Source organism: Microtus pennsylvanicus, chromosome X, assembly GCF_037038515.1.
Source record: "Microtus pennsylvanicus isolate mMicPen1 chromosome X, mMicPen1.hap1, whole genome shotgun sequence".
NCBI classification, from domain to species: Eukaryota; Metazoa; Chordata; class Mammalia; order Rodentia; family Cricetidae; genus Microtus; species Microtus pennsylvanicus.
In genome coordinates, this window is record NC_134601.1 from 142,094,714 (window position 1) to 142,121,215 (window position 26,502).

The 26,502-nt window shown below is 35.9% G+C and overlaps 1 protein-coding gene across 15 annotated transcripts in view; it reads left to right on the plus strand.

Moving 5' to 3' along the window:
- Kdm6a (lysine demethylase 6A) overlaps positions 1-26,502 on the plus strand; it is a 139,449-nt gene that overhangs the window by 15,927 nt on the left and 97,020 nt on the right. For all 15 annotated transcript variants that reach the window (XM_075957984.1, XM_075957981.1, XM_075957983.1 and 12 more), the window contains exons 3-4: positions 9,533-9,641; positions 19,830-19,879. In XM_075957984.1, coding sequence (XP_075814099.1) covers positions 9,533-9,641; positions 19,830-19,879 — 159 coding nt within the window. The remainder of the gene's footprint in view (positions 1-9,532; positions 9,642-19,829; positions 19,880-26,502) is intronic.

Genomic DNA, 26,502 nt, shown 5'->3' on the forward strand with positions numbered 1-26,502 from the left:
TCTTCAGATTTACCAGCACATCTTATAATGTCAGTATCTGCAGTTTGTTTTTTGATCCTCTCTTCTATTTCTGTTTGTGTACGATGCGAAGATTACCCTGTCCCTACTCAGTCTCCCTATTACTTTTTCCCTGTGTTAAGTCAACACTTATATTATGGCTATGTGTGTTCAGTATGATTTTTCCTTTTTATGTACAAGTTTTGTTTTGACACATGAATTGGTTTTTTGATGCTGTCAGTTTTCCTTTTAGTGTTGTAGGTCCTTAGACATTCTTTTGCTTTATTTCTAAGCAGTTCCAAAAGTACTTTTCTTTCCTAATCATTTTATCTACTTCTGATTGTTGCTTTATTTGCCCCGTTATAACTTGATTATAATCCTGTATCACTTTAATCACCTAAAAGTGAATTTGTACATGATTCGTTTAATAATAAAATACTGTTTTCTGGACTGGAAAGGTAGCCCAGTAGTTCAGAGCTTGTTCCCAGCACCTGCAGGAGGTGGCTTACAACAGACTGTAACTCCAGCTCCAGGGTATCTGATGCCTCTGCAAGTGTCTCCCTTCCCTCACACATATATACATATTATTAAAAATAAAATAGATCTTAACAAAAGTGATGTCCTTTACAAAGACCTTAAAATTGTATCTGCCCTCATTGTTGGACCTCCAATAGCCCATGTCCTCATTTTTAAAAAAGATTCTTTTTATTTCATTTATATGAATATTTGCTTGCATGTGTATATCTGTATCATGTGTATGTCTGGTGCCTCTGGAAGTTAGAGGAGGTTATTCAATTCCCTGGAACTGGAGTTTACAGGTTTCAGTACCTTGTGGGTACTAGAAACTGAAGTTGTTTTTCTGGCAGATGCTCTAAATTCCTCAGCTATCTCTCCAGCCCTCTCTTTGTCTTTTAAATAAGTCTTTAACACCTCTAAGCCTTTCCTTTATCCTCACCTATAAAGTAGTTTAATAGACGCCTACTTGTGGCAATGAATGCTTGTAAAATACACTGTATTTAGCAGTTAGTAAGTATTGTTATAGTAGTTCTGATTAAGGGATTTGGTAAAATACAATAGATGTTAGAATGATATCTGATGTGGCTGTTGTGTAGGGTTTTGTAGGGAGATTCAGGGAAAAAAAAACACTGTAAGAAAATGCTAAGAAAGTTGTTACCTGAAGGAATAGGCAGAAAGAGTATAGTATTTCTAACGATTGTGGGTTCTAGGCATACCTTTCTATATGCTATATATATCAATGTGTGTGTATGTGTATTCATATTTTTCCCTGACCCTATCATCAGACTTTGCTGCTCATTAGCTTTGAGACTACAAGTAGAGTGTCAAAACTGGCTAAGTGATTCATTTGCAGAAAATAAGTAGAATTTAATGTTTTCTTTGAAATATCATTCCTGTTATTTGTATCTGGTATGTTTCCTCTTGTCATTGGATTGCCAGTAGTATTAGCAAAGCTGGATATTCTTTTTTACTATACTCTGGTTTATGGCTATGATATGCTGTAGGCCCAGGAAAGTTGCAGAACCACTCAGTATCTTACGTAAATTTGAGTTAACTAAAAATGTTAAATTACATTTATTTATTTGTGTGTGTGTGCCCATACATGTGTCAGTACAGGTGGAAGTCAGAGAACAACTTGCCAGAATCTACTTTCTCTTTCTTTACTGTGTGAGTTCCAGGGATTGAACTCAGGCTTCAGACTTGACAGCAATTGATAAGGAATGTCTGTTTTCACAGAAACATGCTTTGTGGGACTGAAGCAGTGCTAATCGGTTGGTTAATTTTTGTTGTCTCTGGTTTCTCTGTAGCTTTGGGGCCTATCCTGGGTCTTGCTCTCCAAACCAGGCTGGTCTTCAACTCACAGAGTTCCTGCCTCTGCCTCCCAAGTGCTGGGATTAAAGGCGTGCGCCACCACTGTTTAGCTTTGTGATTAGATTTTAAAAAATATACAATATATTTTGTTATGGTCATGGTCTGCTTGCTCTCCTCCAACTCTTTCCAGATCCTCCACTGGAGTTTTTATTTTTTTAACCTTAGTATTCTGTTTAGATTATTATATTTTGTTTCTGTAGAATGTAAACAATAGTTGCTGTGAAAAGGTGGGAGGGGTATGGGTTGGGCATGAGGGAGCATCAAGACGCATTGTATATCCCTGTATTAAATTGTCAGAGAATAAATAAAACAAACAAAACAAAAAAAATTTACAGAGATCTGCCTGCTTCTGCCTCCCAAGTGCTAGGATTAAAGGCATGCGCCAACCCTTCCCCACAAGTCTTTTTAGTGGACTATGTCAGAGATAGTTGTATATTTGACCTTTTTAGGGGTGACTAAATGATGGAATTTGTGGGATGACAGTGGTTGAAGATAATACACAGTAGGAATAAATTAGGCAAAACATTTTAATATACTGAATGAGAGTGAACTTAAATATTCAGTAGGCTCTGTATAGTTGGATCTTATTGCTGGGAACCATAGCAATAAACAATGTTGTTGTGTTATTTTTTTAAATAATATTGTTTAAAAAAGTAGCTTTTGTTTGTTTCGGGTATGAGTTGGGCTATAGAAATAAAGAAGTCTTGGTGAATCAAGTTGTGCCCATGTTGTAATGCTAGGAATTGGGATATGATAGAAAGAAAAAAGGATAATTGTTATGACACAAATGTTCAATGTATAGGAATGAAGATATTTAAATTGATAGGACTAATGTAAAGGGAGATTAAAGAGAGAAATTTTTAAATGAGGATAAACCCTTAAATTTTGCTTTCTAAATGTCCAAAGGGGAAAAGCATGCTAGGCTGTTAAATAAAAACGAGTCCTTACCTTGGGGGCTTAATAAAGATCCAAGTTCCTCTTCTATTTTGTCTCCTCTTTCTGATTTTAGTAAAGCAAGACATTTAGACAATTTGTAGAATAAAAGTGACTGTTGGAAAACAACTTTAGTTAGGAACGCAGATAATGAAACTGGAGAGTGATAAAAGAAGGCTGTGAAAGGCATATGGGTTAGAAAAGAGGAGAAAAGAATGTGGAAGAGAATAAGAAAGAGCTAGGTATTTGTTTGCTTTCATTTTTAATGTCTAGCTGCCAGTTAAGTTCAGGTCTGAGTTGGTGTTCCTTGATTAGTGGCTAGCATAAAACAAAATGTTTTAAGTTAATTGTACATATTGTCCAATTCAGTCCTAAACATAATAATTAACCCACACAACTTTAGTTAGGTACAGTGGACATTTGTTTAATACCAGCACTGGACTGGATGAGGCAGGAGAAATCTCAAATTCTAGGCCAAACTCTTCTCACATCTATAGGTCAGTAATAAGTACATTCACATTTTTCTTCAACTAGCCTCTCAAACTCATTTTGCAAGCCAAAACTCTGCTGATTAATCAACTGCCAGTATTTCAGTGTTCTTGTTAAGAATGTTTGTAATATTTATACCCTTTAAAATAATATAGAGGCTTGCCATTTTTTCTCTATAGAGGCAGGCGGATCTCTGTGAGTTGGAGACCAGCCTGGTCGAGAAATAAGGTGAATATCCTTAACTGAAAATTTAAAATCTTACTCCAAACTCTGAAATTATTTTGAATACATACAAGAGAATACAAGTGAAAAAATTCTGTATCTTTCCATAGACAAAATCCAAGTACATTAAATATATAAAGTTGTTTTCAGGCTATGCATACAAGTTGTAAGGAATTTACTGTATAGGACTAGAACCCATTCTCCAAGATGTTTCATTATGTTTATATGCAAATATTTCCAAATTAAAAGTATTTCACATTGGGAACATTCTTCTCCTCAAGCATATCTTTTGTTTGTTTCTTTCATAAAAAAACTTGCTTTTAAGTTGTTATTGTTGATGTTTTAATTAATCTTCTCTCCTGACAGTTTAAAGTATCTGAAACTCAACCAGAGCCTTAGGCATTCTATTCAAGCACCTTACCACTGCTCTATTACCACAGAGCTAACAAACATCCTCCATCCTGCTCCAGATAACTTATAATACAACAGTTTTCCACGTCCTTCACCATACTTTTAGTCCTGTATGTCATGACATAACTTAAAATGTAGTATTGAAGCCTCTAGTGGCTAATGCCTGTAATTTTGGTACTGGAAAAGTAGAGGCAGGAGGGTCAGGAGTTCAAGGATAGTCTTAGTTTGAAGCCAACCTGAACTGTATACAACCCCATTTTTCTAAGAAAGAAAAAAACATAGCACTCAGGTAACTTAGATAATGCTGTTAGTACCAGACCTTGAGGAGCTAATGATTGCTGTTAATCTGTAAAATTTACTTTATTAATTTGTGCCGTGAGCGCTTTTTTTTTAAAGCTGGCATGTTTCATCTGATTTGTCATCTGCCAATATACCGTAATAAGTCTACTAAACCATCTTGGATGTTTGTGACTGACTTTTAGACATTATGATGAAGACCACATGCTTGTCCTGATGCAATTTAAGAGATTCTGTTAATTTACAACCACTGGAGTACTTTAATTTATATTTAAGACAGTTACTTTTCATTATGTGTGTATGTGCATGTGAGTGTAGATATCAGAACAGGCCAGAAGAGGGCATTGAAATCCCCTGCAGGTGAAATTGCAGGGGATTCTGAGTTCCCTGATGTGGGTGCTGGCAACTGAACTCGAGTACTGCAAAAGCAACCATCTCGCCAGCCCTTTAATTGACATTTATATTGTCCCTTGGACTTATATGCTACCGAGCCACTTCACTTAATCTTTTAAGTTGAATAAAGTTGCTTAAATGTTTCCTGTATGTAGTGCTTCTAAAATATTCCTGAATATCAAGTATTAACTGTTATGTTAGATACTAAACATAAAAGATTCATACTTAATGTTTATGTATTTTTCACTGTGATAGGAATGGAACCAAGTGGTCTACCAATCACTAAGCTATACCTAAGCCCAGTATTTCATATTAAAAATGATTAGAGGGGTTGACTCAGAAGTCAATAGCATTTGTTCTTATAGAGGCCTAGGGTCAGTTCCCAGTACCCACATGACAGCTCACAACTAACTCCAGTTCCAGGGTGGGGGGGAGGAGTTCTGACACCCTCTTCTGCCCTCTGTGAGCACCAGGAACCATATGTGCACATACATGTAGGTAAAACACCATGTGATACACAGATATACATGCAGACAAAACACCCATAAACATCAAAGTAAGGGGGGCACACATTTGTCTTCGTGTGAGTTTTAGAAATAGGTGGCATTGGCTGTAGCTCACTTGTAGAGGACTTGACTATCAGGCTCTAGACCCTGGGTTTGACCTCTAGCACCACAAAAAGCCGGACAGGTCCAGAAGAAATGGAGGGTGTTGTTAATGCTACTCTTCTGTAGCAACTGATTTTTCAAATAGTAAAAGTAAAGTAGTTACTAAAGCAAATTGCATTGACTACTGTAGAAAATGGCAGTATAATGAGAGGACATTTCAGTTTTCTTAAAAGCTGGGGAAAGGGAGCAGTCTTAATTCTATGCCTCCAAAATGTAATGACTATTTATACTTCCCAATATGTTTTTTCTTTGTAGTAGATAATAAATTATAAATAATGTATATATTTACAATTATAAATAAGCTATTGTTAAATTCTGTTTTTTACAAATTTTGTGGAAAATGTTGGTAATTATAAAGATAAGATAGTTTATTAATTCTTTTTTTAAAAAATATTTATTTATTATGCATACAATATTCTGTCTACATGTATGCCTGCAGGCCAGAAGAGGGCACCAGACCTCATTACCGATGGTTGTGAAGCCACCATGTAGTTGCTAGGAATTGAACTCAGGACCTTTGGAAGAGCAGGCAATGCTCTTAACTGCTGAGCCATCTTTCCAGCCCAGTTTATTAATTCTATAGGCCTTTTATTTATAAACTGAAAAAGTTGCCTTTCTAATATTTAGTATATAGATTGAATACTCTTTCAGTTTAAAAGTTTGTATTTGCTCTGTAAATAGATAAAAATATAGCTGTTAGTTATATTTATGTATATTACTTCAGGTTATAATATTAAAGATATAAGTTAAATTACAAGGGAGAGCATAATTCTAAATGACTTATGCAAAGAAATAATATAGTTATGAAAAATTTAGAAAATACAGAGAAGTGGAGCAAATTAGAACTTTTATATGGGGCAGCTATAGACATGAACATATAATTTCTAGAGTTTGTATTAATATTTGTTTTACATTCTAGTCATTTTATCCTGAAGTCATGTACAAGCGTAGTCTGTATTAGCAAAGATTTTACTTGTGTACCTGTGGTGTTCAAAATGCAGTGATGTTTTGTGTGTGAGTGTGTGTGTGTGTGATTAATAAAATGCAATGAATTTGAGAGGTAGTAGGGGCTGGGGGAGGAGTGGGAGGAGGAAATGATATAAATACAGTATAGTAGATACAGTATTTGAAACTCTCAAGTAAAATATCCAAAATATGAACAATATAAATGCATACTCTTTCTTTTAGAATGGGAACTTCATTATGTTTCCTAAACTGATCTTGAATCCCTGGACTTGAGGTCTTCCTCATTTTTTTAAGTTGTACATATCACTATACCTAGCTTAAAATTTATCCGTTGGATAAGAAATACTTTTTTTTTTGAAATATTTTTGGTGAGGAGACATTTAAGTGAGCATCTAAATCTAAACAACTAATTATATATCTTCATACTATTACTAATCATTTTATTTTTCGCAAATAATTTGTGTCCACTATCATCATTATCCAGCATGTTGAAGGGGTGAAGAAGGAATGGGTGTGCATATGTGTGCATTTGGGTGATCAGAGAGCAGAGGACAACTTCTAGTTGATTCTTCTTTCCTCCTACAGGGGAGTAGGGAGGTAGGAGATGTTTCTGAATAAGCAAAGGCAGGTCGTAAAGTAAGCACTTTGCGGCTTGTTAGCTATTTTGCCAACCCAAACCCTTTGATTTTAAAATATTGTTGTAAACAATACCTTTTTTTCTATATTGAGAATTACCCTGTTATTTTTATTTAAAATATTGTTTAAAAATTATGTTACCATTTGCCTGTATCTAGTATCAGAATTACCAAAAATCAAATAAATACATGAGGTATTTATGAAATGCTAACATAAGCTGTTTGGAAATCTTTTCCATTCATTTTTCAGTCTCATTTGATTGTCTTCTGTCATCATCATGTTTCACTACCAGCACTGGTTTACTAGGCTCACAGTGAATATATAGGGGAAATTATTAAGAAAGTTCAATCTAGTTTGAAAATTATCTTATTTTGGATTTTGTCTGGTATTAATGTTTTGTGGATGATCAGAGTTGTATATAATAGTTTTAGATGTGTTCCTCTGTTTTATGAGAAATAGATCACAAGCAATATATGATCATAATAGTTGTGTGACATGAAAGGCAATAAGGAGTTTTTTGGGGTTTTTTTTTTTGTTTGCTTAAATCATTAAAGAAGATTTCTATGTTTATATTCTGAACACTTTTTTACCGCAGAAATATATTCGCTTATAAAGTTAATAGAAATCAATAGCAAGAAACTGTCAGGGAGGAGAAGTGTCTATATATTTTACCAAGTGTTTCCGAAAGCAAAGCTTCAAGAAATGGCTCAGTGAGTATAGGTGCCTGCTTCAAAGCCTGATGGCCTGAGTTCAGTCCCTGGGACCCACATGGTAGGAAGAGAGAACCTGATTATGCTAGTTGCCTGTGGCCTTTGCATATACATCATAGCATGGGTGAACACACACATGGGGGAGAGGATAAAAAATGTAGTTAAAAAAGCTAAAACTGTAAAAATGATTTCAATGAAAACTTTAATTACAATACTGTTACTAACTTTATAAACATTTTATTTATTGTAAAATTATAAAAGTAAATTCACCGTACTCAATAACTGATTTCGTATTTTTATACTCAAACCATTTGTCTGATAAGAGTTGTATAAAGAGGCTCTTGAAATTTTGTGCCTTTAAATTATAGTAATTCCTGATACTTTACTATAGAATCCAGACTCTTATAGAGAAGTGGATTGGTTAGTAGTTCTCAGTTCTTGTGATTTGCTACATACACATTTAGTTGTCAAAGAGTATAATACTAACTGAGGACAATTCTTTTGTAGCTCTGAAGTATATTAAGATGAGCCTGGATATACATTGTTTGCAATAGGTTCTCCAAACTTGCTGACAGATACATTTTGTCAGGATAGTAAATTTAATATATACATTTTGAAACTGATTCCCTACACATCAAGGCTCTGTATTACAAAAAATGAAGGCCTTCTAAGTAGACATTCCAGGAAATTTTTATGATAATAGTGAAATGGTGTTTTTAAATGATTATCTTGAGTTTCTTTCTTTGTATTTGCCAAATGAGAGGATACCCAGATATTTGAGAAATCACATTTATTTATTTATTTATTTATTGATTGATTGATTGATTGATTTGATGACTCTACTAGGATGCCTTACAACAGCAACATTATGCAGTATTTATCTAAGGAAATTTTGACATTACCCAAAAGATTGTGGGGGTAAGAGCTTTGTTGTTACCTGGAAAGGGAAGAAACAAGTGTATCTAGTTCTGTGCCAAGTACTTTGAGAACTCTTAGAGAAATTTCCTTTTTCTCCATACCTTTTTCCTTTCCCTCCCTCCCTTCCTCTTGTCTGTTTGTCTTTGTGTGTGTCCATGCTTGTGTGTGAGGGTATTTATGTACAAGTGTTGAGGTCAGAGGACAGTCTGACTTTTTTACTTGGGCTTTGGAGATCTGAACTCAGGTTGTCAGGCTTGTGCTGGTATTTACTAAGCCATCTCTGGTGAACAACTTTGACATCTTAATCATCTTGTTAGGTCTGAGGGTAAGAGAGAATAAGTTTCCGAAGATCTGTAGCATATGACAACTGGGATGTGTCATCAAACTCTTCTGTCATTTGTATTCTTCAGAGTTCAAGGGAGTTAACAGCCGTAACAATTTTGTTTTCTGAGAAAGGAAATATGAGTGTATATGAATATTTTGGGAGTGTAAGATAGAGTTTAGAATTAGTGTGTTTGAGTTTATAACAAGGAAAAAATAATTGTAAGGTAGTTTATATCTGTTATAGATTTTGGTAAAAAGTGAACTATTAAGTATAAATGGTAGCTGTACTTATTACAGAGATTGTATGACTTCTCACCTAATTCAGTTAAATTCTCCATGCCTGTAGGAAAGATGAATGTTTGATTTGAATAGGTTTATATAGTAGTAGTTTATATTTGTAGCTTATGAACAGAATTGTCAAAGTGCTCCTTTATTTAATTTGTCAGATATTTTTGCAGTTTTGTAGGTGAGAAAGATATTTATGCCCTTATCAGTGGAATTTCTGATTAAATACTTAATCTATTTCTTTTTAAAGAATGATGCCCTGATGTATGGAGATATAAGAAAAGTTCATTGATTTCCTGGGTGATGATTAGTAGAGGATATATACAATCTTAGGGAGAGATTGTGTTTTTAGGATTTTTACCTACCTCTTAAACATTTGTGTTCTTTTATTTCTAGGCTGTTCGCTGCTACGAATCTCTGATCTTAAAAGCTGAAGGAAAAGTGGAGTCTGATTTCTTTTGTCAATTAGGTCATTTCAACCTCTTGTTGGAAGATTATTCAAAAGGTAACTTGTTTTCTTATTGATTTCTTTGATTCCTATATGCATTTCAAGTAATTATAATTATGAAGGGCACTGTTATTTTTATTTGTAAGAAGCTATAACTTTATGAGCTATATAGTAAACAGTAAGAGAAAACAGAATAGATGGAATTGGGAAAATCACGTGGCTCCAGGTAAATAATCAATAAAATAAGATCTATTTAAAAAGAAAAAGAAACTCTCTATGTACAAAACTTTCATTGTGGTTTTGTTTTGCTCCATGAAAATGCCTCCTTTAAACACTGTTATCTTAGTGTTTGAAATTTAGCTCAGTGGTAGTGCTTGCTTAGCAATTGCAAGGCTCCATTGAGGGGTGAACTGAGAGCAAAAGCTCCTCTAGGACATATAGGAAAGGTAATACAAAGTTAGTTTTCTTACTATTTTTTTTTTCTGTAAATCTTGTCCATCTTAACTAGAAAGTATTTGAATAAAAGTAAGCTATAGTCATGTTACTATAAAGGCAATACAGAGAGAGTAACACATGAGTTTGAACCTTAAATAAAACTATTTTATATACTTAAATGTTCTTCATCAAGAAATAACCAAGTTATATATCTGAATATAGTAAGTAGTCAATCCTCTGAGGTGTGCTTTTTTCAAGGAACGAAGCTGCCAAATTAAACCATTATTTATGCAGGAAGTTAAAAAGCTGCCCACCCTCCCTCAGTACAAAAGGAAAATTCTACAGCAAGGAAAACTGTTCTTACAAGTGATAACATTTAAACTTTTGGTAACATTAAACGTCTTATTGCAGTAGATGTGTTTGTTTTTAGCAAACGTGGGCAGAGTACTTACTGGAAAGTTTTAGGGCTAAAGAGTTGCTGGTATTTCACATTGTTGCTGTATCATGCCAGTTTTGTGTCAGGTCACACATTTTCCTTACCGGAAGTAGAATTTTAGCCTGAAACATTATTTATAGTTGCAGATTATATAAACATCCCTGAGTTTTTGTCTTCTAGTATGTAAGAGGTAAAAGTACTAGATGATCGCTCAGGAATTTTAGGATTGTTAAGTGATTGATACTGGCTAGTACTTAGCTTTAGTTCAATACTCTAACACTCAGAATGGTTTTGTTGTTGTTGTTGCATCTATTTATTTGTTTACTCATTTATTTGTGTGGGAAGTGTGTATGTGCTGTAGATGTTAGAGAACAGCATTTTGGAGTAAGTTCTCTTCTTCCACCTTGAGGTTATCAAGGGACTCAGGTTGTCAGGCTTGGTAGATAAGTACTTTTTACCTTCTGAGTTATCTTGCTGGCCTGATACTTAATGTTTTAACATCATTTGAAGCTGATAACTTATTTAAAGGAAGCTGTTATTTTAGAAGTTTATAGAATTCTGGGAAATCTGTTTTGTTTTAATTGCTACACTTTTATGAACAGAGAGAGCACATTAGCTTGACAACACATAAAGAGAGGCCTATACTTGAACTGCCCATATATAGTGCTCTGTGTCATTTAGTGACCTTACTAAATCATGTATTTTTTTAACTTTTATTTCTTATTTTAAACATCCTATTTAATTAATTAACTGGTTAATTTATTTGTGTATTTGCACACATATGTACATGCTATGACATGGGTGTAGAGGTCAAAGGACAACTTGTAGTTAGTTTTACCTATCATTTGGGTTTTGGAGTTGGTCTTAGGCCATTAAGCCTGGCTACAAGTACGTTTCTTTATCTGCTGAGCAATTTTATCAGCCCTTAACTTTTAAAACTTTATTTCAGTGAATTTAGCTACATTTTAAATTCATAAAATGTTCAGTTAGGGGCTGCTGGAGAGGTAGATGGCTCAACATTTAAGAGCATGTATTGCTTTTCAGGGGATGAAATTTTGAGTCCTAGCACCCACATTAGATGACTCAGAACCCCTTGTAACTCTAGCTCCATTTCCAGGAGGGTCTAACACCTTTGGCATCTTTGGGCGCCTGCTCTCATGTGCACACAACTGCACGCATACATACAAACTTATATATGCATGCAAGTATGATTGCTCATGTTTATTGCCCCACCACTTAGGAGGCTGAGGCAGTAGGATTGTTGTGACTTTGAGGCCAGTGTAGTGACTTCCATATCAGACTGGGTTACAGAGTTAAGAACTTGTCTTAAAATACAAATGATTAAACAAACAAACAAAAAGTTGGTCTGTGAAGATAACAAAGAACTGAGGAGCATTTGGAAATTTTCTTTCTGTTTTTGGAAGGTTGGATATAGGCATGTAGTATCTTCACTGCTGACAAACTAGTTGGTGGTGAGTAATCAGTAGGCCACTGAAAAATATGTACTCTAAATGCCCATCTACCTTTGTATAGATTAAATTAGTTAGTTGGCTTTTGCTAGGAGATAGTAGTTTAAATTTTAATAGGAAGAGGAGGAGAATGGGTATTTATCAGTTTATTTCAAACTAGCAGCTTCTATAGTTTATGATTATTATGCATTTTTCAGGTCACCTTGGGAGTTTGAGGACCATGTTCTCTCTTTAATTTTTTTTTTTTTTTTTTAAAAAAACTACAAGCTAGGACTGGAGACATGGCTTAGTGGTTAAAAGAAGTGGCCTGATTTCTGTTGGTAGCTAACAACAGTCTGTTTCAGGGCATCTAACACTTTTCTTCCTTTTTGGAGCTCCTGCAGGTGTGTGATGCATGTACATACACTCAGGCACACACATATATATAGCATTTAAAATAAATATTAAGCTAGTGTTTTTTTTTTTTTTGTCCATTCTTTTCTGCATTTTTAAAACTAAGCCAATGTTAAGTAGAATACTTCCCTCTGGCATGTACCCACCCACACTCAAACCATTACCACCAATAATAAAGGCATTTTTTTTCCTTAGCTATACTACTTTCTTTGTAACTGGCACAAGATAAGAGTGCTGACCTCAGCTAAATAGACATTTAATTTTAGGAAACATATGATAAAACATACTTTTTTTTTTTTAAAAAAAAAGTTACCATGAACCATATAGTGAACATGTAAATCTTTGAGTATAGTGCTCCATATACATATGTGTAGGGGACTTCTTTGTTAATCAGAGAATGATTATATGCCTGGATTTATTACTACTTTTTAAAAATTCCCTGAACTTAGGATATCCATGAGTTTAGTTTCTTTAAGAAACAACAAGTAAAGCTGGGCAGTGGTGGCACACCTCTTAAATTCCAGCACTAGGGAGTCAAAGACCCTTGGTTCTCTGAGTTTGAGGCTAGCCTGGTCTAAGAGCTAGTTCCAGTATACCCAGGCCTACACAAAGAAATCCCGTTTCAGCCCCTTATCTCCCGAAAGAAAGAAACAGCAAAAAAACTCACTGCTATACTTGTCATAGTAAACTGTAGAACCTATTTTATGAACATTTGGGTTGTGATTTTGCTGTATTTATCATTCTGATATCACCTGCTTCCTGTCTTAAATGAATTCCTAAAACATTATTGGTTAGTTAACGATATGATATGGTTATCTTACTGCTGACGTATATTTGTCATTCCAGATAAATTTTACTTATTTAGAAGGAAAAATAGCTTTGTTAAAAACATTTTCTTAATCTTTTTGATTGATAATATTTACAGAGAGTTTAAAAAGCAATCCTGTCCTTTGGTTTGGTCATTTTGCTTCTAGGAATTTAACCTAAAAAGAGCAAAATTCCAGCAAAGTTGATACCCAATACACTTGGCCTATTGCTATATATTAGATTCCTATGGGAGTGTAGCCTTTATTTAGTAAGGAATTGACTTTAGGATCAACACCTATGGAAGCTGGAGACTAGAACTAGTATTGCACTGAAGGAGAAATGAAACTATAACATCCTTGACCAATTATTAAAAAGGCTGAAATTATGAGATAAAAGATTTGGGAGGGAATTTCAGAAATGTACATTTTAGTTGGCATGTATTTCTTTTTTTTTTCCTTCTTCAAGTAATTGACCTCTTTTCCTCCTTACCCCCTCTAACCTCTTACCCCTTACCTGTCATATTGTGGCAAAGTAGGTTTGGAATATTTTAGTACTTAGATAGAAATTGCTGGTACAGGTTGCATGCCAAGATTTGGTACTTTGTAGAAACTTTGCCTGAGGTAGTTAAATGACAGTACTCCTTTGTGAGATATTTATAGTGTAAGACCAAAAAAGGGTCTGTTTTCTAATAATTGATAGTAAGTTTGTCAAGCAAAAAACAACCCCCCCCAAAACAGTTTTTGCTACAGTCTTTCTGAAACAGATTTGAAACAAGGACATTGAAAAGAGGATTTGTATCATTCTTCATTCTTACAAATACCTAAAGTGAACTAAGACCTTTTTTAAAAATAACATAGATAAAGATTAGAAATAAGGACTGCTTGAAGAAATTTTACTAAAAAGACCCAGGTGATAGGTACTTGTATAGCCTTTATAGGCTCTCACTGACTTACGTGGATTAAGAAACACAAAATTTGTTAGGATCTTAAAATAAGATGCCAAACCTAATGGAGGTAAAGTGTAATTACTGAGAAAGTATGTAGTTGAATAGAAAGATAGATGGAAGAAATGCCTCATTTATAACTCTCCTTGCAATTTAGAGTACCAACTCTGAGTTTGCGGTTTCATATTTATTAATTCAACACATTGTTGTATAGATGCCATGTTTCTACCAATCAGTAATAACAGTGTGCTTCTTGTAATGCAGTTTTATTTAATATGGATAGTATTATGATTTCTTTAAGAGTTTCTAATTCTGAAAATAAATTTTATGTAGTCAAGAGGTAGGTGTTAATAACTAGGTCATTGAAAACATACACTCCAGATAACTCACAATTAAATGGAATCATACTATAGAAGTCTTTGTGTTTTTTATCTTAACATCTGTCATAGACCCAGGTGTGTGTTGAATATAATGATGTTTGGATACAAATGTCAAAGACTACCTTGTACAGTAAGTATATTCACACAATTACAAAGTTAATAGGTGGGTTACGTTCTAGGCAGTGTCAAGTCAAGAAGCATCTAACTTCTTTCCATTTGGTTCTTCGTGCCAGGGAAATAGCTCCTCTTGTGGCAGTATTTTATGGTATATATACATTTTTTTAATTATATCCAGCGGTAGGGACAAAACCTTTCCATGATTTTCATATATAAGTCAGTGGTGGTTGGAACACAGTTCATGGGCACATTTCTAGACTAATATTATCACTGAGATTGTCAGGAGCAACACTGTTAAATCAGTGACAGGAGTTTGCCAATGTGCTGAAACAGATAATCTGAAATGTCAGTCATACCATTCACTATAGAAATGCTTGTTGTTTGTTCTAATTAGTACTAGGTACACTATATGTAGCACTGGGGATTGGGATATGTAAAACAGGTTTCTGCAACACTGGAAAATTCAAATCATAGTTTGATTTTCAGTGATATTTTGGTTAGTGTAATTTTAATGGGAAAAGAAAGACTACTATTCAGGTGAAAAGGTTACTTGTTAAGATATGTGATAATAGCCAGGCAGAGTTTACTGGGTGGTGGTGCATGCCTTTAATTCCAGCACTCAGGAGGCAGAGGTAGTCGGATCTCTCTGTGAGTTCTTGGCTAGCCTGGTTTACAGAGATAGTTCCAGGACAGCCAGGGCTATGTTGAGAAACCATATCTCAAAAAACAGAAACAAAAAAGGTAGAACAATAGTGGTATAGCCTATGTTTTCTTCAACTATTATCCTCTATTTTTCTTCATGGATGTACTCTGTCTGAAATTTCAGTGTTTTCCTGGTGTTCTTTTTTTTTTCGTTTTATTAGGGCCACAAATAAAATTATCTCTAATAATATATTGTCTAGTTTGGGAAAATTGAGTAACAAGCCAAGTCTTATGACACATACTAGAAGCACAGCATTTAGAGGCTGAGGCGAGAGGGGGTTGGGAGTTCAAGGCTTGCCTTGAGTTTTAGAATGATGCCATGTACACAGACCATCTGAGAATAAACACAAATACAGCTGCATACAGAAAGTACCCTATAGTCACAATGATAGTAGTAGGTTCTTTTTTTTCTTTTCTTTTTTTTTTAAAATTATTTATTTGTGTACAACATTCTGCTTCCCACACACCAGAAGAGGGCGCCAGATCTCATAGATGGTTGTGAGCCATCATGTTGCTGGGAATTGAACTCAGGACCTCTGGAAGAGCAGTCAGTGCTCTTAACCTCTGATCCATCTCTCCAGCCCCTAGTAGTAGGTTCTTAGTAGAAGTGATTCTGAGTCATGGTCTAGCTTCTGGTTACTTTGCTGTTTATAAGAGTGTGCCCTTTACCCTCTTTAGGTGCATGGGAGTTTGCCCGTGTGTATGTCTGTGTGTCGTGCATGTCTGGTGCCCGCAGAGGCCAGAAGAGGGCATTGAAGTGCATTGAATTCTTTGACACTGTAATTACAGACCTACTATATAGGTGCTTGGAATTGGACCTGTGTCCTTTGTGAGAGCAATTTGTTCTCACTGAGCTATCTCTAGATCCTACAAGAGCCATTTCTGAGGAAGAGAAGTGGGTTAGGGTATTTGTGAATTCTGGCAAACCTAATACCTGTAGTTAGTACTTTGAATAAGACTAATAGGCAAATACTAGAAACTTTGGAACATAAGGAGCAAGTGGGTGATTTTTAAAAGTAGATCAACACAGCGTACTTAGTATTTCTCTGTGTGTAGGTGCTGTTTCCTGTCCATTTTCTAGCATGTAGAGTTCAGACAAAGAAGTTCATCAGACTGTACATAGTTAAGAAAAATATGACCCTAGATGAGGCTTCAGTTCTCAGATTGAAAAGGCAGTTACAAGGGACAGCAAAATCTAAGGATAAGTCTTTCTCTGTTCATGGAGCCCATGTATAGTTCTTATCCTGGGATTTCACTTTTTCTTTATCTTAGGTGTTCTTAGAGGCTCATTTCATTTATGTCTCCTGGTTTTCAATGATTTATATCTTATTTGTTGATATGCATTGTGCTTTTAGAGGAACATACTTGACAGAATTTTGTTTAGGAAAGGTTCTGCTATTACCTGATTTCTCTCTGGATTGTCCTTGACTCCATAATGTTGTTCTTAATTTCTGGCTGGCTGCAGGTTAGAGGGTAAAGACGTTACGAGGAAAAGACACAGACACGCGGCGGTCCCACGTGGGTGCACTTTAATGGGGGGAGGGGTAGCAGGCAGGTAAAGGGTGTGCAAAAAACGGTAGGAAAGGCAGGGGACGAGAAGAGAGCGAACTCGTGACGACCTTCGCTTTTAACGGGAAATGCAAAGGCTTCTGGGAAATGTGTTCCGCGCTTGCTTGCGCTGGAGTCCAGCGGAATGCTGGGAGCTGTAGTCTTGCAAATGAACAACACATAGTCCTTGGGATCTTTTTCAGAAGAAGTCAAAATGCTCAGTATAGTATAGAGGGTATAGTTTATTATTCTCAAGGGATGGGAGTGGGCAGTGGTCAAAGAGTCCATCCTGGAGTAGAACATTATTACTGGGTAAGAGAGTTCAGTGCAAACTGGGTGATGGTGGTGCACACCTTTAATCCCAGCACTCGGGAGGCAGAGGCGAGTGCGTCTCTGTGAGTTCGAGAACAGCCAGGGCTGTTAGACAGAAAACAACCGACAGAGAGAGAGAGAGAGAGAGAGAGAGAGAGAGAGAGAGAGAGAGAGAGAGAGAGAGAAAGAGCTCAGTGTCCAGAGACCATTGTGCTACCTACATTTTAGGATTTTAGGTAGGGCTTATTATTTTCAAAGTTTTAAGAATAGATAAACTTCTTGAGAGATGTTTTCTTATCCAGGTGATTGATTAGCTGGCACATTTACACTAACTGTTAAGAGAACATGGTGTTCTATTTTTGTGCTTTAGCAGAAAGCCTCTACCTAGGTAGTAATCTTACAATATCATGTCTATACCCAGGGGCAGACATGTACTCAGATTCTATTCTTGTGACCAGTTGTGAAAGTCCCATAGTTTGAGCTTCTGGTTTTACAAACTCTTGATTATCTGGGAGGGTTCTTTTTAACGATTTCCAAGCCTGCTGATACGAAATGCTGGAAGTTTTTTGGTTGAGTTATTGGTTATACGAAAACTAATTACCTTTATTCTCTTCTGAACTAAGAATGTGAATATCTTAATTTTATTGTTGGAGATAATCTTTCTTTAGAAATTTGAAAATGTTCCATCTAGACAAATGTGTTGTAAGCCTTTACAGTCTAGTATATAACTTCCTTTCTGGGAATTTTCTGAAATTGTAATTTGAGTTTTAAGAGTAGAAGTCCAAGCTTCTATACCTCCGAACAGGCTAGGTTAGGTCTTAACCCATCAGTTACCAAATGAGTAATTAAGGAAAGTGGACAGGAGACCTATTCATTGTACCCACAGTGTGAAAAGCAGATAAAGGAGTTCTGTGGCCCACTAGGTCTGTCTTCTGGGTGCTGAAGTGAGACTGACTTAGGTTTAACTAGAGGGCAAGAGGTAGCATAATTAAGCAGTCTGGGTTAAAAGTGGTCCTGTCCTTCTTTGTCTCAGCTCTGGTTCTACAAGGTGATTGGTCCCCTGAGGAGACTAGTCTGATATCATCTACAACATGATTACTTTAGTTCTTTAGTTTCTGGTTATAGCCTGGCCTTCAAGGATAATTACTTTTATTGGAGAAGGGGACTATTTGTCCAGGAAGGTTTTCGTGAAGTCTAAGGTGACTGGAGGTTTTGGAAAACACTGTATCTTTGGCTTTAGCCTTGACAGGAATGAAATAAGTTAGGTTAGGCAGATTCAGGCAGGAATCAGAGGAAAAAGTAAAGGACATAGATACAAAATGAAGACAGATATTTTAAATCTTTTCATCCTAATGTTAGCTTGTGGGCTCGAAGATTTGATGTTTTTAGCAGGAGTAATTAGCCCTCCAGTAAATGATTTATTTGTTTGTTTCTTTTCCTTATTTATTTATTTTTATTTTTTGTTTAGTTATTGTTCATTTTTGAGGGGGGAGTCTCTTGATCTTCCTAATCTTATCCTTCTAATGATTTTATTTTTGAAATTTTATTTCTTTAGAGCCCCCTGCTTGGTTTTCTTTTTGAATTGTCTTATGAAAGCAGCTTTTCTTCCTTTTAAAGAGTCTGTTTTTCCATCTCATATTGTTATTTATTTTTTTCTTTTAGTAACCCCCCCCCTTGACTGAGGTTTCTGTCCTGCCTGGTTCCCACACTCATTAAGTCCCAAAGAAATCGTACAGAAGTCTACATTAGTTATAAACTGATTGGCCTAGTAGCTCAGACTTCTTATTAACTCTTATAACTTATATTAGCCCATTATTCTTACCTATGTTAGCCACGTGGCTGGGTACCTTTTTCGACAAGATAGTCAGTCACATCTTTCTTCCTCTGTGGCTGGTCACAACTGTAGACTAGGATTTACTTCTTCCCAGAATTCTCCTATTATCATTGACCCGCCTCTACTTCCTGTCTGGTTGTCCCGCCTACATTTCCTGCCTGGCTACTGGCCAATCAGCATTTTATTGAAATACAATTGACAAGGGTACAAACCATTGTCCCACAGCACCCCCTCCCTATTTGTTTCTTTTCATTCGTTTGCTGGTAATTCGTAGCGCGCCATGTTTTAAGGGTTGCAAAGTTTCAGAACTAGAACATCTGAGCATGTAGAAATAGTTTGTTGTGTTGAATCTGACCTGCATGACCTGCTTTTGTTGGAGAATTTGTGCATCTCTTTTGATCACATTGCCTATAAAACACCAAGGATTGTTATAAAACACCAAGGATTGTTCCTGCCTTGGTAGTAATCTCATAGAGTGATCTGGATATGAGTCTCTCCTCTTCCAAGCATCCTGGGTGACTATTGTTTAAAACAGGATGTGAAAGATGACAGTAAAATGCTTCAGTTATTTCTTTATGCCTTGAGGAGGAAGAAGTATGTAGAGGGCGAAGTTGGGAGGTGGGTTACATATCACAAATATTTAGACTGATATTCTTGGAGTGACTAATATGCCTACCCTTAAAGTTGAGTGGGAGATAGACAAAATTAAGGCAAACATGTCAGACTTTTGTCCTGCTTTAGTTATCTTGTGGATTCAAATGAGAACCAGTGCTTATCGGCAAAGGCAGCTTTGCTTACTATAATAATGTTTGTTAAAACTTTGACTTTAAATGAAACATAATTGTGACTCATCATTTTTTTTCTTTTAGCATTATCTGCATACCAGAGGTACTACAGTTTACAGTCTGACTACTGGAAGGTTGGTGCACACTTTCATGCTTATTTCCTATTTGTTTTCTTTGGTAGATTATTGGTTGTTATAAAAAATATTAAAGCTCTTTCTGTGACTACTTGAAAATGTTACTTCTGCAGGAAAGAGACTAGAAAAGGGAAATCAGTATTGTTGGGTTCACGGGGGGTCATGCAAAGATGGTGGACAGACCACCAAAGTCTGTTAAACCAGAGGCAAACTTTATTCCAGAAAAAGAAAAAAAAATCTTCATGGGACACAAAAAGTTTATCCAGAGATGGGCTTGTATGGCTGTGGCAATGGGCAGTTATCCAACTCCCCATTTTATAGCAAGAAGCAAGCATATTAGAAATGAACAGAAAAGAAGAATTTTTACAATCTTGAGGTAAAACTCAAGATACAAATTACTTTTTTTCCCTACAATTTGGGTTTTTCAGTTAAACTAGTGTTTGTATTTAGCCCATTGTTTCTCCCTGGCACTTTCTGATGGTGTTTACTAAAGGTCTGCACTCCCCTGGTACTGCCTGTTTTGCCTTGCAGGGAAGGGCATTATGGGACAATGCACAACCAAGAAGTTAGGTACATCCCATCATTTTAAAGGTTAACTCAGCTCACATCAGTTGCTGGTCATGAGTGGTGGGGGTTATCCAAAAACTGGCCCTCAGTTTGCAGAGGTCTGCCGCAGCCTTGCAGACAGAGGTATGGGGTGTAAAGCAAAGGAACCCACTGTTAATAGTTAATCCTTAAGCTGCTAAAAAAGCTGCTGACCTTCTGCTCTCATTCTCCTAGGATTACAACTTTATATTTCTTTGTTTCTACATTCTTATTTCTGAAGCCTATATTTCTATATTCTTCTTGTACTCTTCAAGTATCATTTTTTGTTGTCTTTTATTTAACTACTTTGTATTTTAATTAAAAAGAATTAGATTGCTGACATTTTTTGACCAAAGATTAAATAAGTGAAAAAAATTAAACACAGCCAACTAGCAGCTTTTACTTCTCAAGTGCTTGGATTACTCATTTGTGTGGTGCTGAGGATTGAACCCAGGACCTTGTACTTGCTAGGCAAGTACTCTACAACTGGGCTACATTTTCACCTCTTTGTTCAAATATTTGTCCTCTTGCACTCTCCTTTTGAGTGGCATATTTAGATAGATGATTTGCCCACTTCTTGATTGGATTGCATGAAATTTTGCTAAGAAATTTCAAGTCCCTATATATTGTGGATATTAATTATTGGTCAAATGAATAGTAGGCAAATATATTTCTCATTTTGTAGGTTGTTTTGTTACTTTTTTCCCTCCTGTAATAGGGTTTCTCTGTGTAGCCCTGGTTATCCTGGAACTTGCTCTATAGACCAGGCTGATCCCAAACTGAAAGAGTTCCTGCTTACTGCCTTAACCTCCCAAGTTTTGGAATTAAAGGCATGTGCCACCACAGCCTTATTTTGTCACTCTTAGTGATTGATTCCTTTGCTATGCAAAATCTTTTATGCCTTTTTCTCACTTTAGTTTCCTCTGCATTATCCTCAAAATTGTTGCCTATCCTAATGCCATTGTATGTACTAGCGTTCCTCCTGAATTTATTTTTCTAGTAGCTTCATAGTTTCAGGTCTGAAATTTAAGTCTTTATTTAATTTTGAGTTGATTTTTGCACAGGGTTAGAGATAAAAGTCCAATTTTAATCATCTGCATAGAATAGAATCTTGTATTAATGAGGTTACCTTTTCTCTGGTGATGTTTTTGGTTCCTTTGTGGAGAATCAGTTGCTTATTAAATGCATGGTTTTATTCCTGGGATCTCTTACCTTTGTGTACATTGCTAATCCCTACTGTAGCTCTAAAGCATAATTTGAAATCAACTACACCTCATCTTTGTTATTAACTAACTTTCAGATATCATTTTTTGATTGGGGCGGGTCTTCTTGTGTCTTTATGAGTTTGCATTTTCTCTATTTCATTGTTATTTTGAACAGATGTCTGCAGTCTGTGAATTACTTTGGACTTCTTTGAACTGAAGTTAAAACTTCTTTGAAGCCTTTTTCAAGCTCCTAAATCTCTTGGCTTCTTTTAAGAGATCTGTTTTTTGTCTTCTGCAACTTTACTATTTTTATGGGATTTCATTTTATTTATTCAGTTTTCTGCATCTGAATATTACAGTCTTCATAACTAGAAGGTTTTGTTCTGTGTATGTGTTTTTTTTTAACCTACCATATTTTTAAATATCACCTAGGTCCCATTTTACCTTTCCTCTATATGCAAGGCTTTTTAGATTTATAATAAACTTGCCTATTCTTAAGTTCAGTTTTTTTTTTTTTGGTTTGTTTGTTTTTTTGTTTTTCGAGACAGGGTTTCTCTGTGGTTTTGGAGCCTGTCCTGGAACTAGCTATTGTAGACCAGGCTAGTCTTGAACTCACAGAGATCTTTTGTATTTCTGTGTCTTTGTCTTTGTACTGCATTGTTAATAATTTTTAGCGTATTCTAGTTTAGGCTCATTAATCCTTTAAAATTGATATAAAATTACTCCTTCTGTTTTCTATCAGATAGGTAAAAGTTGTGCCTCTCTCTACTTGTATACCTCTGTTCCCCAAATATTTTCAATCAATAATTTTACTAAAAATCTTCCAGGGATCCAGGTTTAAATGGGAAATCTCTGTTAACTCTGTGGTGCCTAAAATGAAGTGGCTGTTGAAACCAAAGCAGTGAATTGGTACTGTTACTGTTGTTTCTTAAGAAACAATCTGAAGTAGCACAGAACATCTGGTTTTCTCAATTCCATGTGAGATTCTTATAGTTTTATCTGTTTATAGGATATACAACGCGTTAAGGTAGCCACCAGGAAGTTTATACCTAGAACCTCTAGAATGCCTTCAAATCTTTATTTGTTCTTCCTACCCCTCAAATGATCTCCAGTGAAGTTTTTTTCCTGCTTTGTATCACTTTGTGTGGAATTAGTGATAGCATGATTGGATTTTTTTTTTTAAAGTAGCATAACCAAATCTTTTAAGATAAAACTTCTGGCTCTGAAACACAGTAAGTTTGGCAACTTACCCTGACACCCCAATTAAGGAGACAAAAGTTAGAGATTTATTTTCTATGGTTAAAAAGTTAGAAATTTATTCACGGTAGCCACTTTGGGAAGAGGAATAGATAAAGAGGTACAGCAACCCCAAATAATCATCTGGGTAATGACATGAACTCTAGGTTTAAAATAAGGAGAAAATGGGCATAATTAAGCAATTTTTGTCAAGACATGGATCCAACATTTATGGACCCTTGCTCTGGTCCTCCAAGATGGTTAGAAGTCTTTAGTGCTTGAGATAACAAGGTGGTTTGCAGGTGACTATTTCTACAGGATACAGCTTTTTCCTAGTCAATAATTGCTTTCGTCTGTGCGTGGTCTGTCCTGCATGATTTTGTTCCTGAAATCCAAGGTAACTGCAGATGTAGGATAGTGACATCTCTGTCACTTAGCCTAGAAGGAGGTAGAATAGGTTAGTTAGGTAGAAGTCAGGTAGGAGTCCGAGCCAACAAGTAAGAAACAGATTCAGAATGAAGTTAGATATGTCAGATTTTCATCCTGTTTTCATTTGTCTTTGTGCCCAAGTAAGGAGTCAGTGCTTTTTGGCATAAGCAGCTTTTTTGGCCTGTTTCATAGTTTGATATGAATTCATTTTGCAATTACATCTCAACATAAAATGTAATTGTTTCCAAAGATGATTATGGCATATAGAATACTTGGTGTTGACTTACAGCCAAACTTGTTTCAACCTAAAATTGGGGATGAGCAACAGCTTAGTGGTACAGTAGATGGATGGTATTTATGAGGCCACAAGGTCAACCCTCAGTACTGCCAAAGAAAACAGAAAAGACAAAACAATAATAGAACCTTGTTGTCTTAAACTGCCTTTAGTTTAGAACTTGTCTAATAAAAGTTTTAGAGTCTTGAATTAATTAATTAGTTGGATCAGCATTCTCTTCTGTTATCTCACATTCTCACCCTTTGTGAAAGAGTCTTTTTTTTCAAGCTAGTGCTATTTATTACAGTATGCTCCTAGGATAAAGGTTTCATATTTTTCCTCTCAGTCTGCAGATCACAATAAAATGAAAGTCTTCAGATATTAAACTTACTGGTACTCTACTATGGCCTATAACTTGTATTGTCTTAAAATTCTAATATATTCAAGACTACCATGCCCATTTATGTTCAGTTTTGTTTTTTTTACAAGTTAGTGTTGTTATTAGGTAGTAGTTTTCTTTTTCAGTGTGGGTCTAAGAGTTGGGGCCTTGCCCATTACTATTAAATAGTAACAACAAAGTGGCAATAGTGGTTTAGGGCCTTATTAGAAAAGTATAGAAAGTGTTGTTGCAGTTATTGGTTTTTAAGTTCAGTTTTAGTTCCATAGCAAACAGCTACCCCCACCTCTGTACACATATAACCTGCTTTTGTGTGGTGTTTCCCAGGTTTATTTCTATTCATTTCAGATAGGGATGGTAAGCATAGAATAAAGAAACAATGTCACCCAGCTCCACCATGGCTTAATTGGGAGGACTTAACAGGAGCCTGAGTGTGATGGGTTACTTCCGGAGCATGGGCAACATAGGGCAACTACACTACCAGAGAATGGTCTTTACCCAGCAACCATTACTGTTTATGTTCTTGTGGGGCTTCTTGAGCCTTATGAACCACCTTCTACTCTTTCCACAGAAGAATATTAATGGGTACAGTCTTGGAATGTCTTGTGCAGGTGATCACATATCTGCCTTGATTCCAGGACCTCAGTGACTACACCATGCTCAGAGAACAGAGTTCTATAACACCTTTGTTATCAAAAAACGTCCCCTAACAGTGGTAAATTAGTTACTATCAGTAACCTCAAGATTTGACAAATCATTGCCAGGCAGAGTCCATAGTGTATATATTAGGGTTCACTCTGTGTTGTACATTCCATTGTTTCGGGAAAATATGTAACTGCTTGACTCTACCCTTATGGTAGCATGTAAAGTATTTTCACTGCTCTAAAAGATGGGTACCTAGGCTGGTTTCATCTCTTGGTTACTGTGAATAGCACAGGAGTAAACATAGATGTGCAAGTCCCTCTGTAGCAGTGGTTCTCATCCTGTGGGTCATGACCCCTCTGGGGATTGAACGACCCTCTCATAGGGGTTGTATATCAGATATCCTGAATATCATATATTTACATTGCTACATAGCAGTAGCAAAATTATAGTTATGCATTAAGAACAAAAAAAATTTTTTAATTTGCAGTTCAGGGGGCTGGAGAGATGGCTCAGTGGTTTAAGAGCATTGACTGCTCTTCCAGAGGTCCTGAGTTCAATTCCCAGCAACCACATGGTGGCTCACAGCCATCTATAGTGAGACCTGGCGCCCCCTTCTGGCTTGCGGGCACACATGGAAGGAATACCGTACACATAATAAATAAATAAATATTGAAAAAAAATTGCAGGTCACCACAACATGAGGAACTATATATTAAAGGGTCATAGCATTAGGAAGGTTGAGAACCACTGCTCTATGGTATGTTGACTTAGAGTTCTTTGGATATTTATTCAGGAGTGATATAGCTATTGTATGGTAGTTTTATATTTAGGTTTTTGAGAAACTTCCTGCTGATTTTCTAGTGGCTACTGAAGTTATACTTTCACCAGCAGTGAAAAAAAATTCTTCTTTACCTACATCCTTACCAGCATTTGTTATCATTGGTTTTCTTGATAACACATTCTTCCTGGAGTGAAATGGAATCTCAAGGTAGTTTTCCTGATGACTGAAGGTGTTGAACATATTTTCAAGTATTTGTTGATCATTTGAGAATTATTTCTTCAGTTCACTAACCCATTATTGACTGAATTTGTTGCCTTTTTATGGCTAATTTTTAGTTTTTCACTTATTTTAGGTATTAAATGTGTAGTAGTCTGAGACACCTCTTCCTGTGCACCTGCTTCCCCTCCTCCCCGCCCAATCTGTAAGCTGTCCTTTACTCTTTTGTTGTATAGAGGCCTTTAAATTTATGTAATCCCATTTGTCAGTTGGGGGGGCTGATTATTTTCTGTGCTATTGAGCCTTTCAGAAATTCCTTGCCAATACCTGTACCTCGGGGAATTTGCTTACTTTTTTTTCCCTGGAAATTAAGTTCAAGGCTTTTATTCAGATGTTAGTATATTTATTCAAGCCATCCTTTTATATAAGATTAATATTTTTTACTAGAGATGTCAGTAGTACTTTGTTGAGATAATAGTATTTTGTGAGGGAATATATTATATTTCAGGGTTTATAGCAAATCCCATTCAGAGATCAGTTTGTAGAGATAGGAGCTAACTGTCCTCAGCTGAGATGTTCTTTTCTCTTTATCTCACAGGTATTCTAGGTACTCAACCTGTTTCATTAACTCTTAATGTTCACACCTTGGCATCTACTAGGGTCTTAGGACTTTCAGGGGTGAAGGGTTAGTGAGGGTCAGAAAAAAATTCTTCTAGCACATAATATTTGTCAAGTTCCTTCAGCTTAAATGATCAGTATGCTAAGATGTAAATGGAAACTCTACTTTGGGGTTTCCTGGCCACCTAGAACCAAATGATCATATAAAAACTGTATTAACTACAACACTGTTTGGCC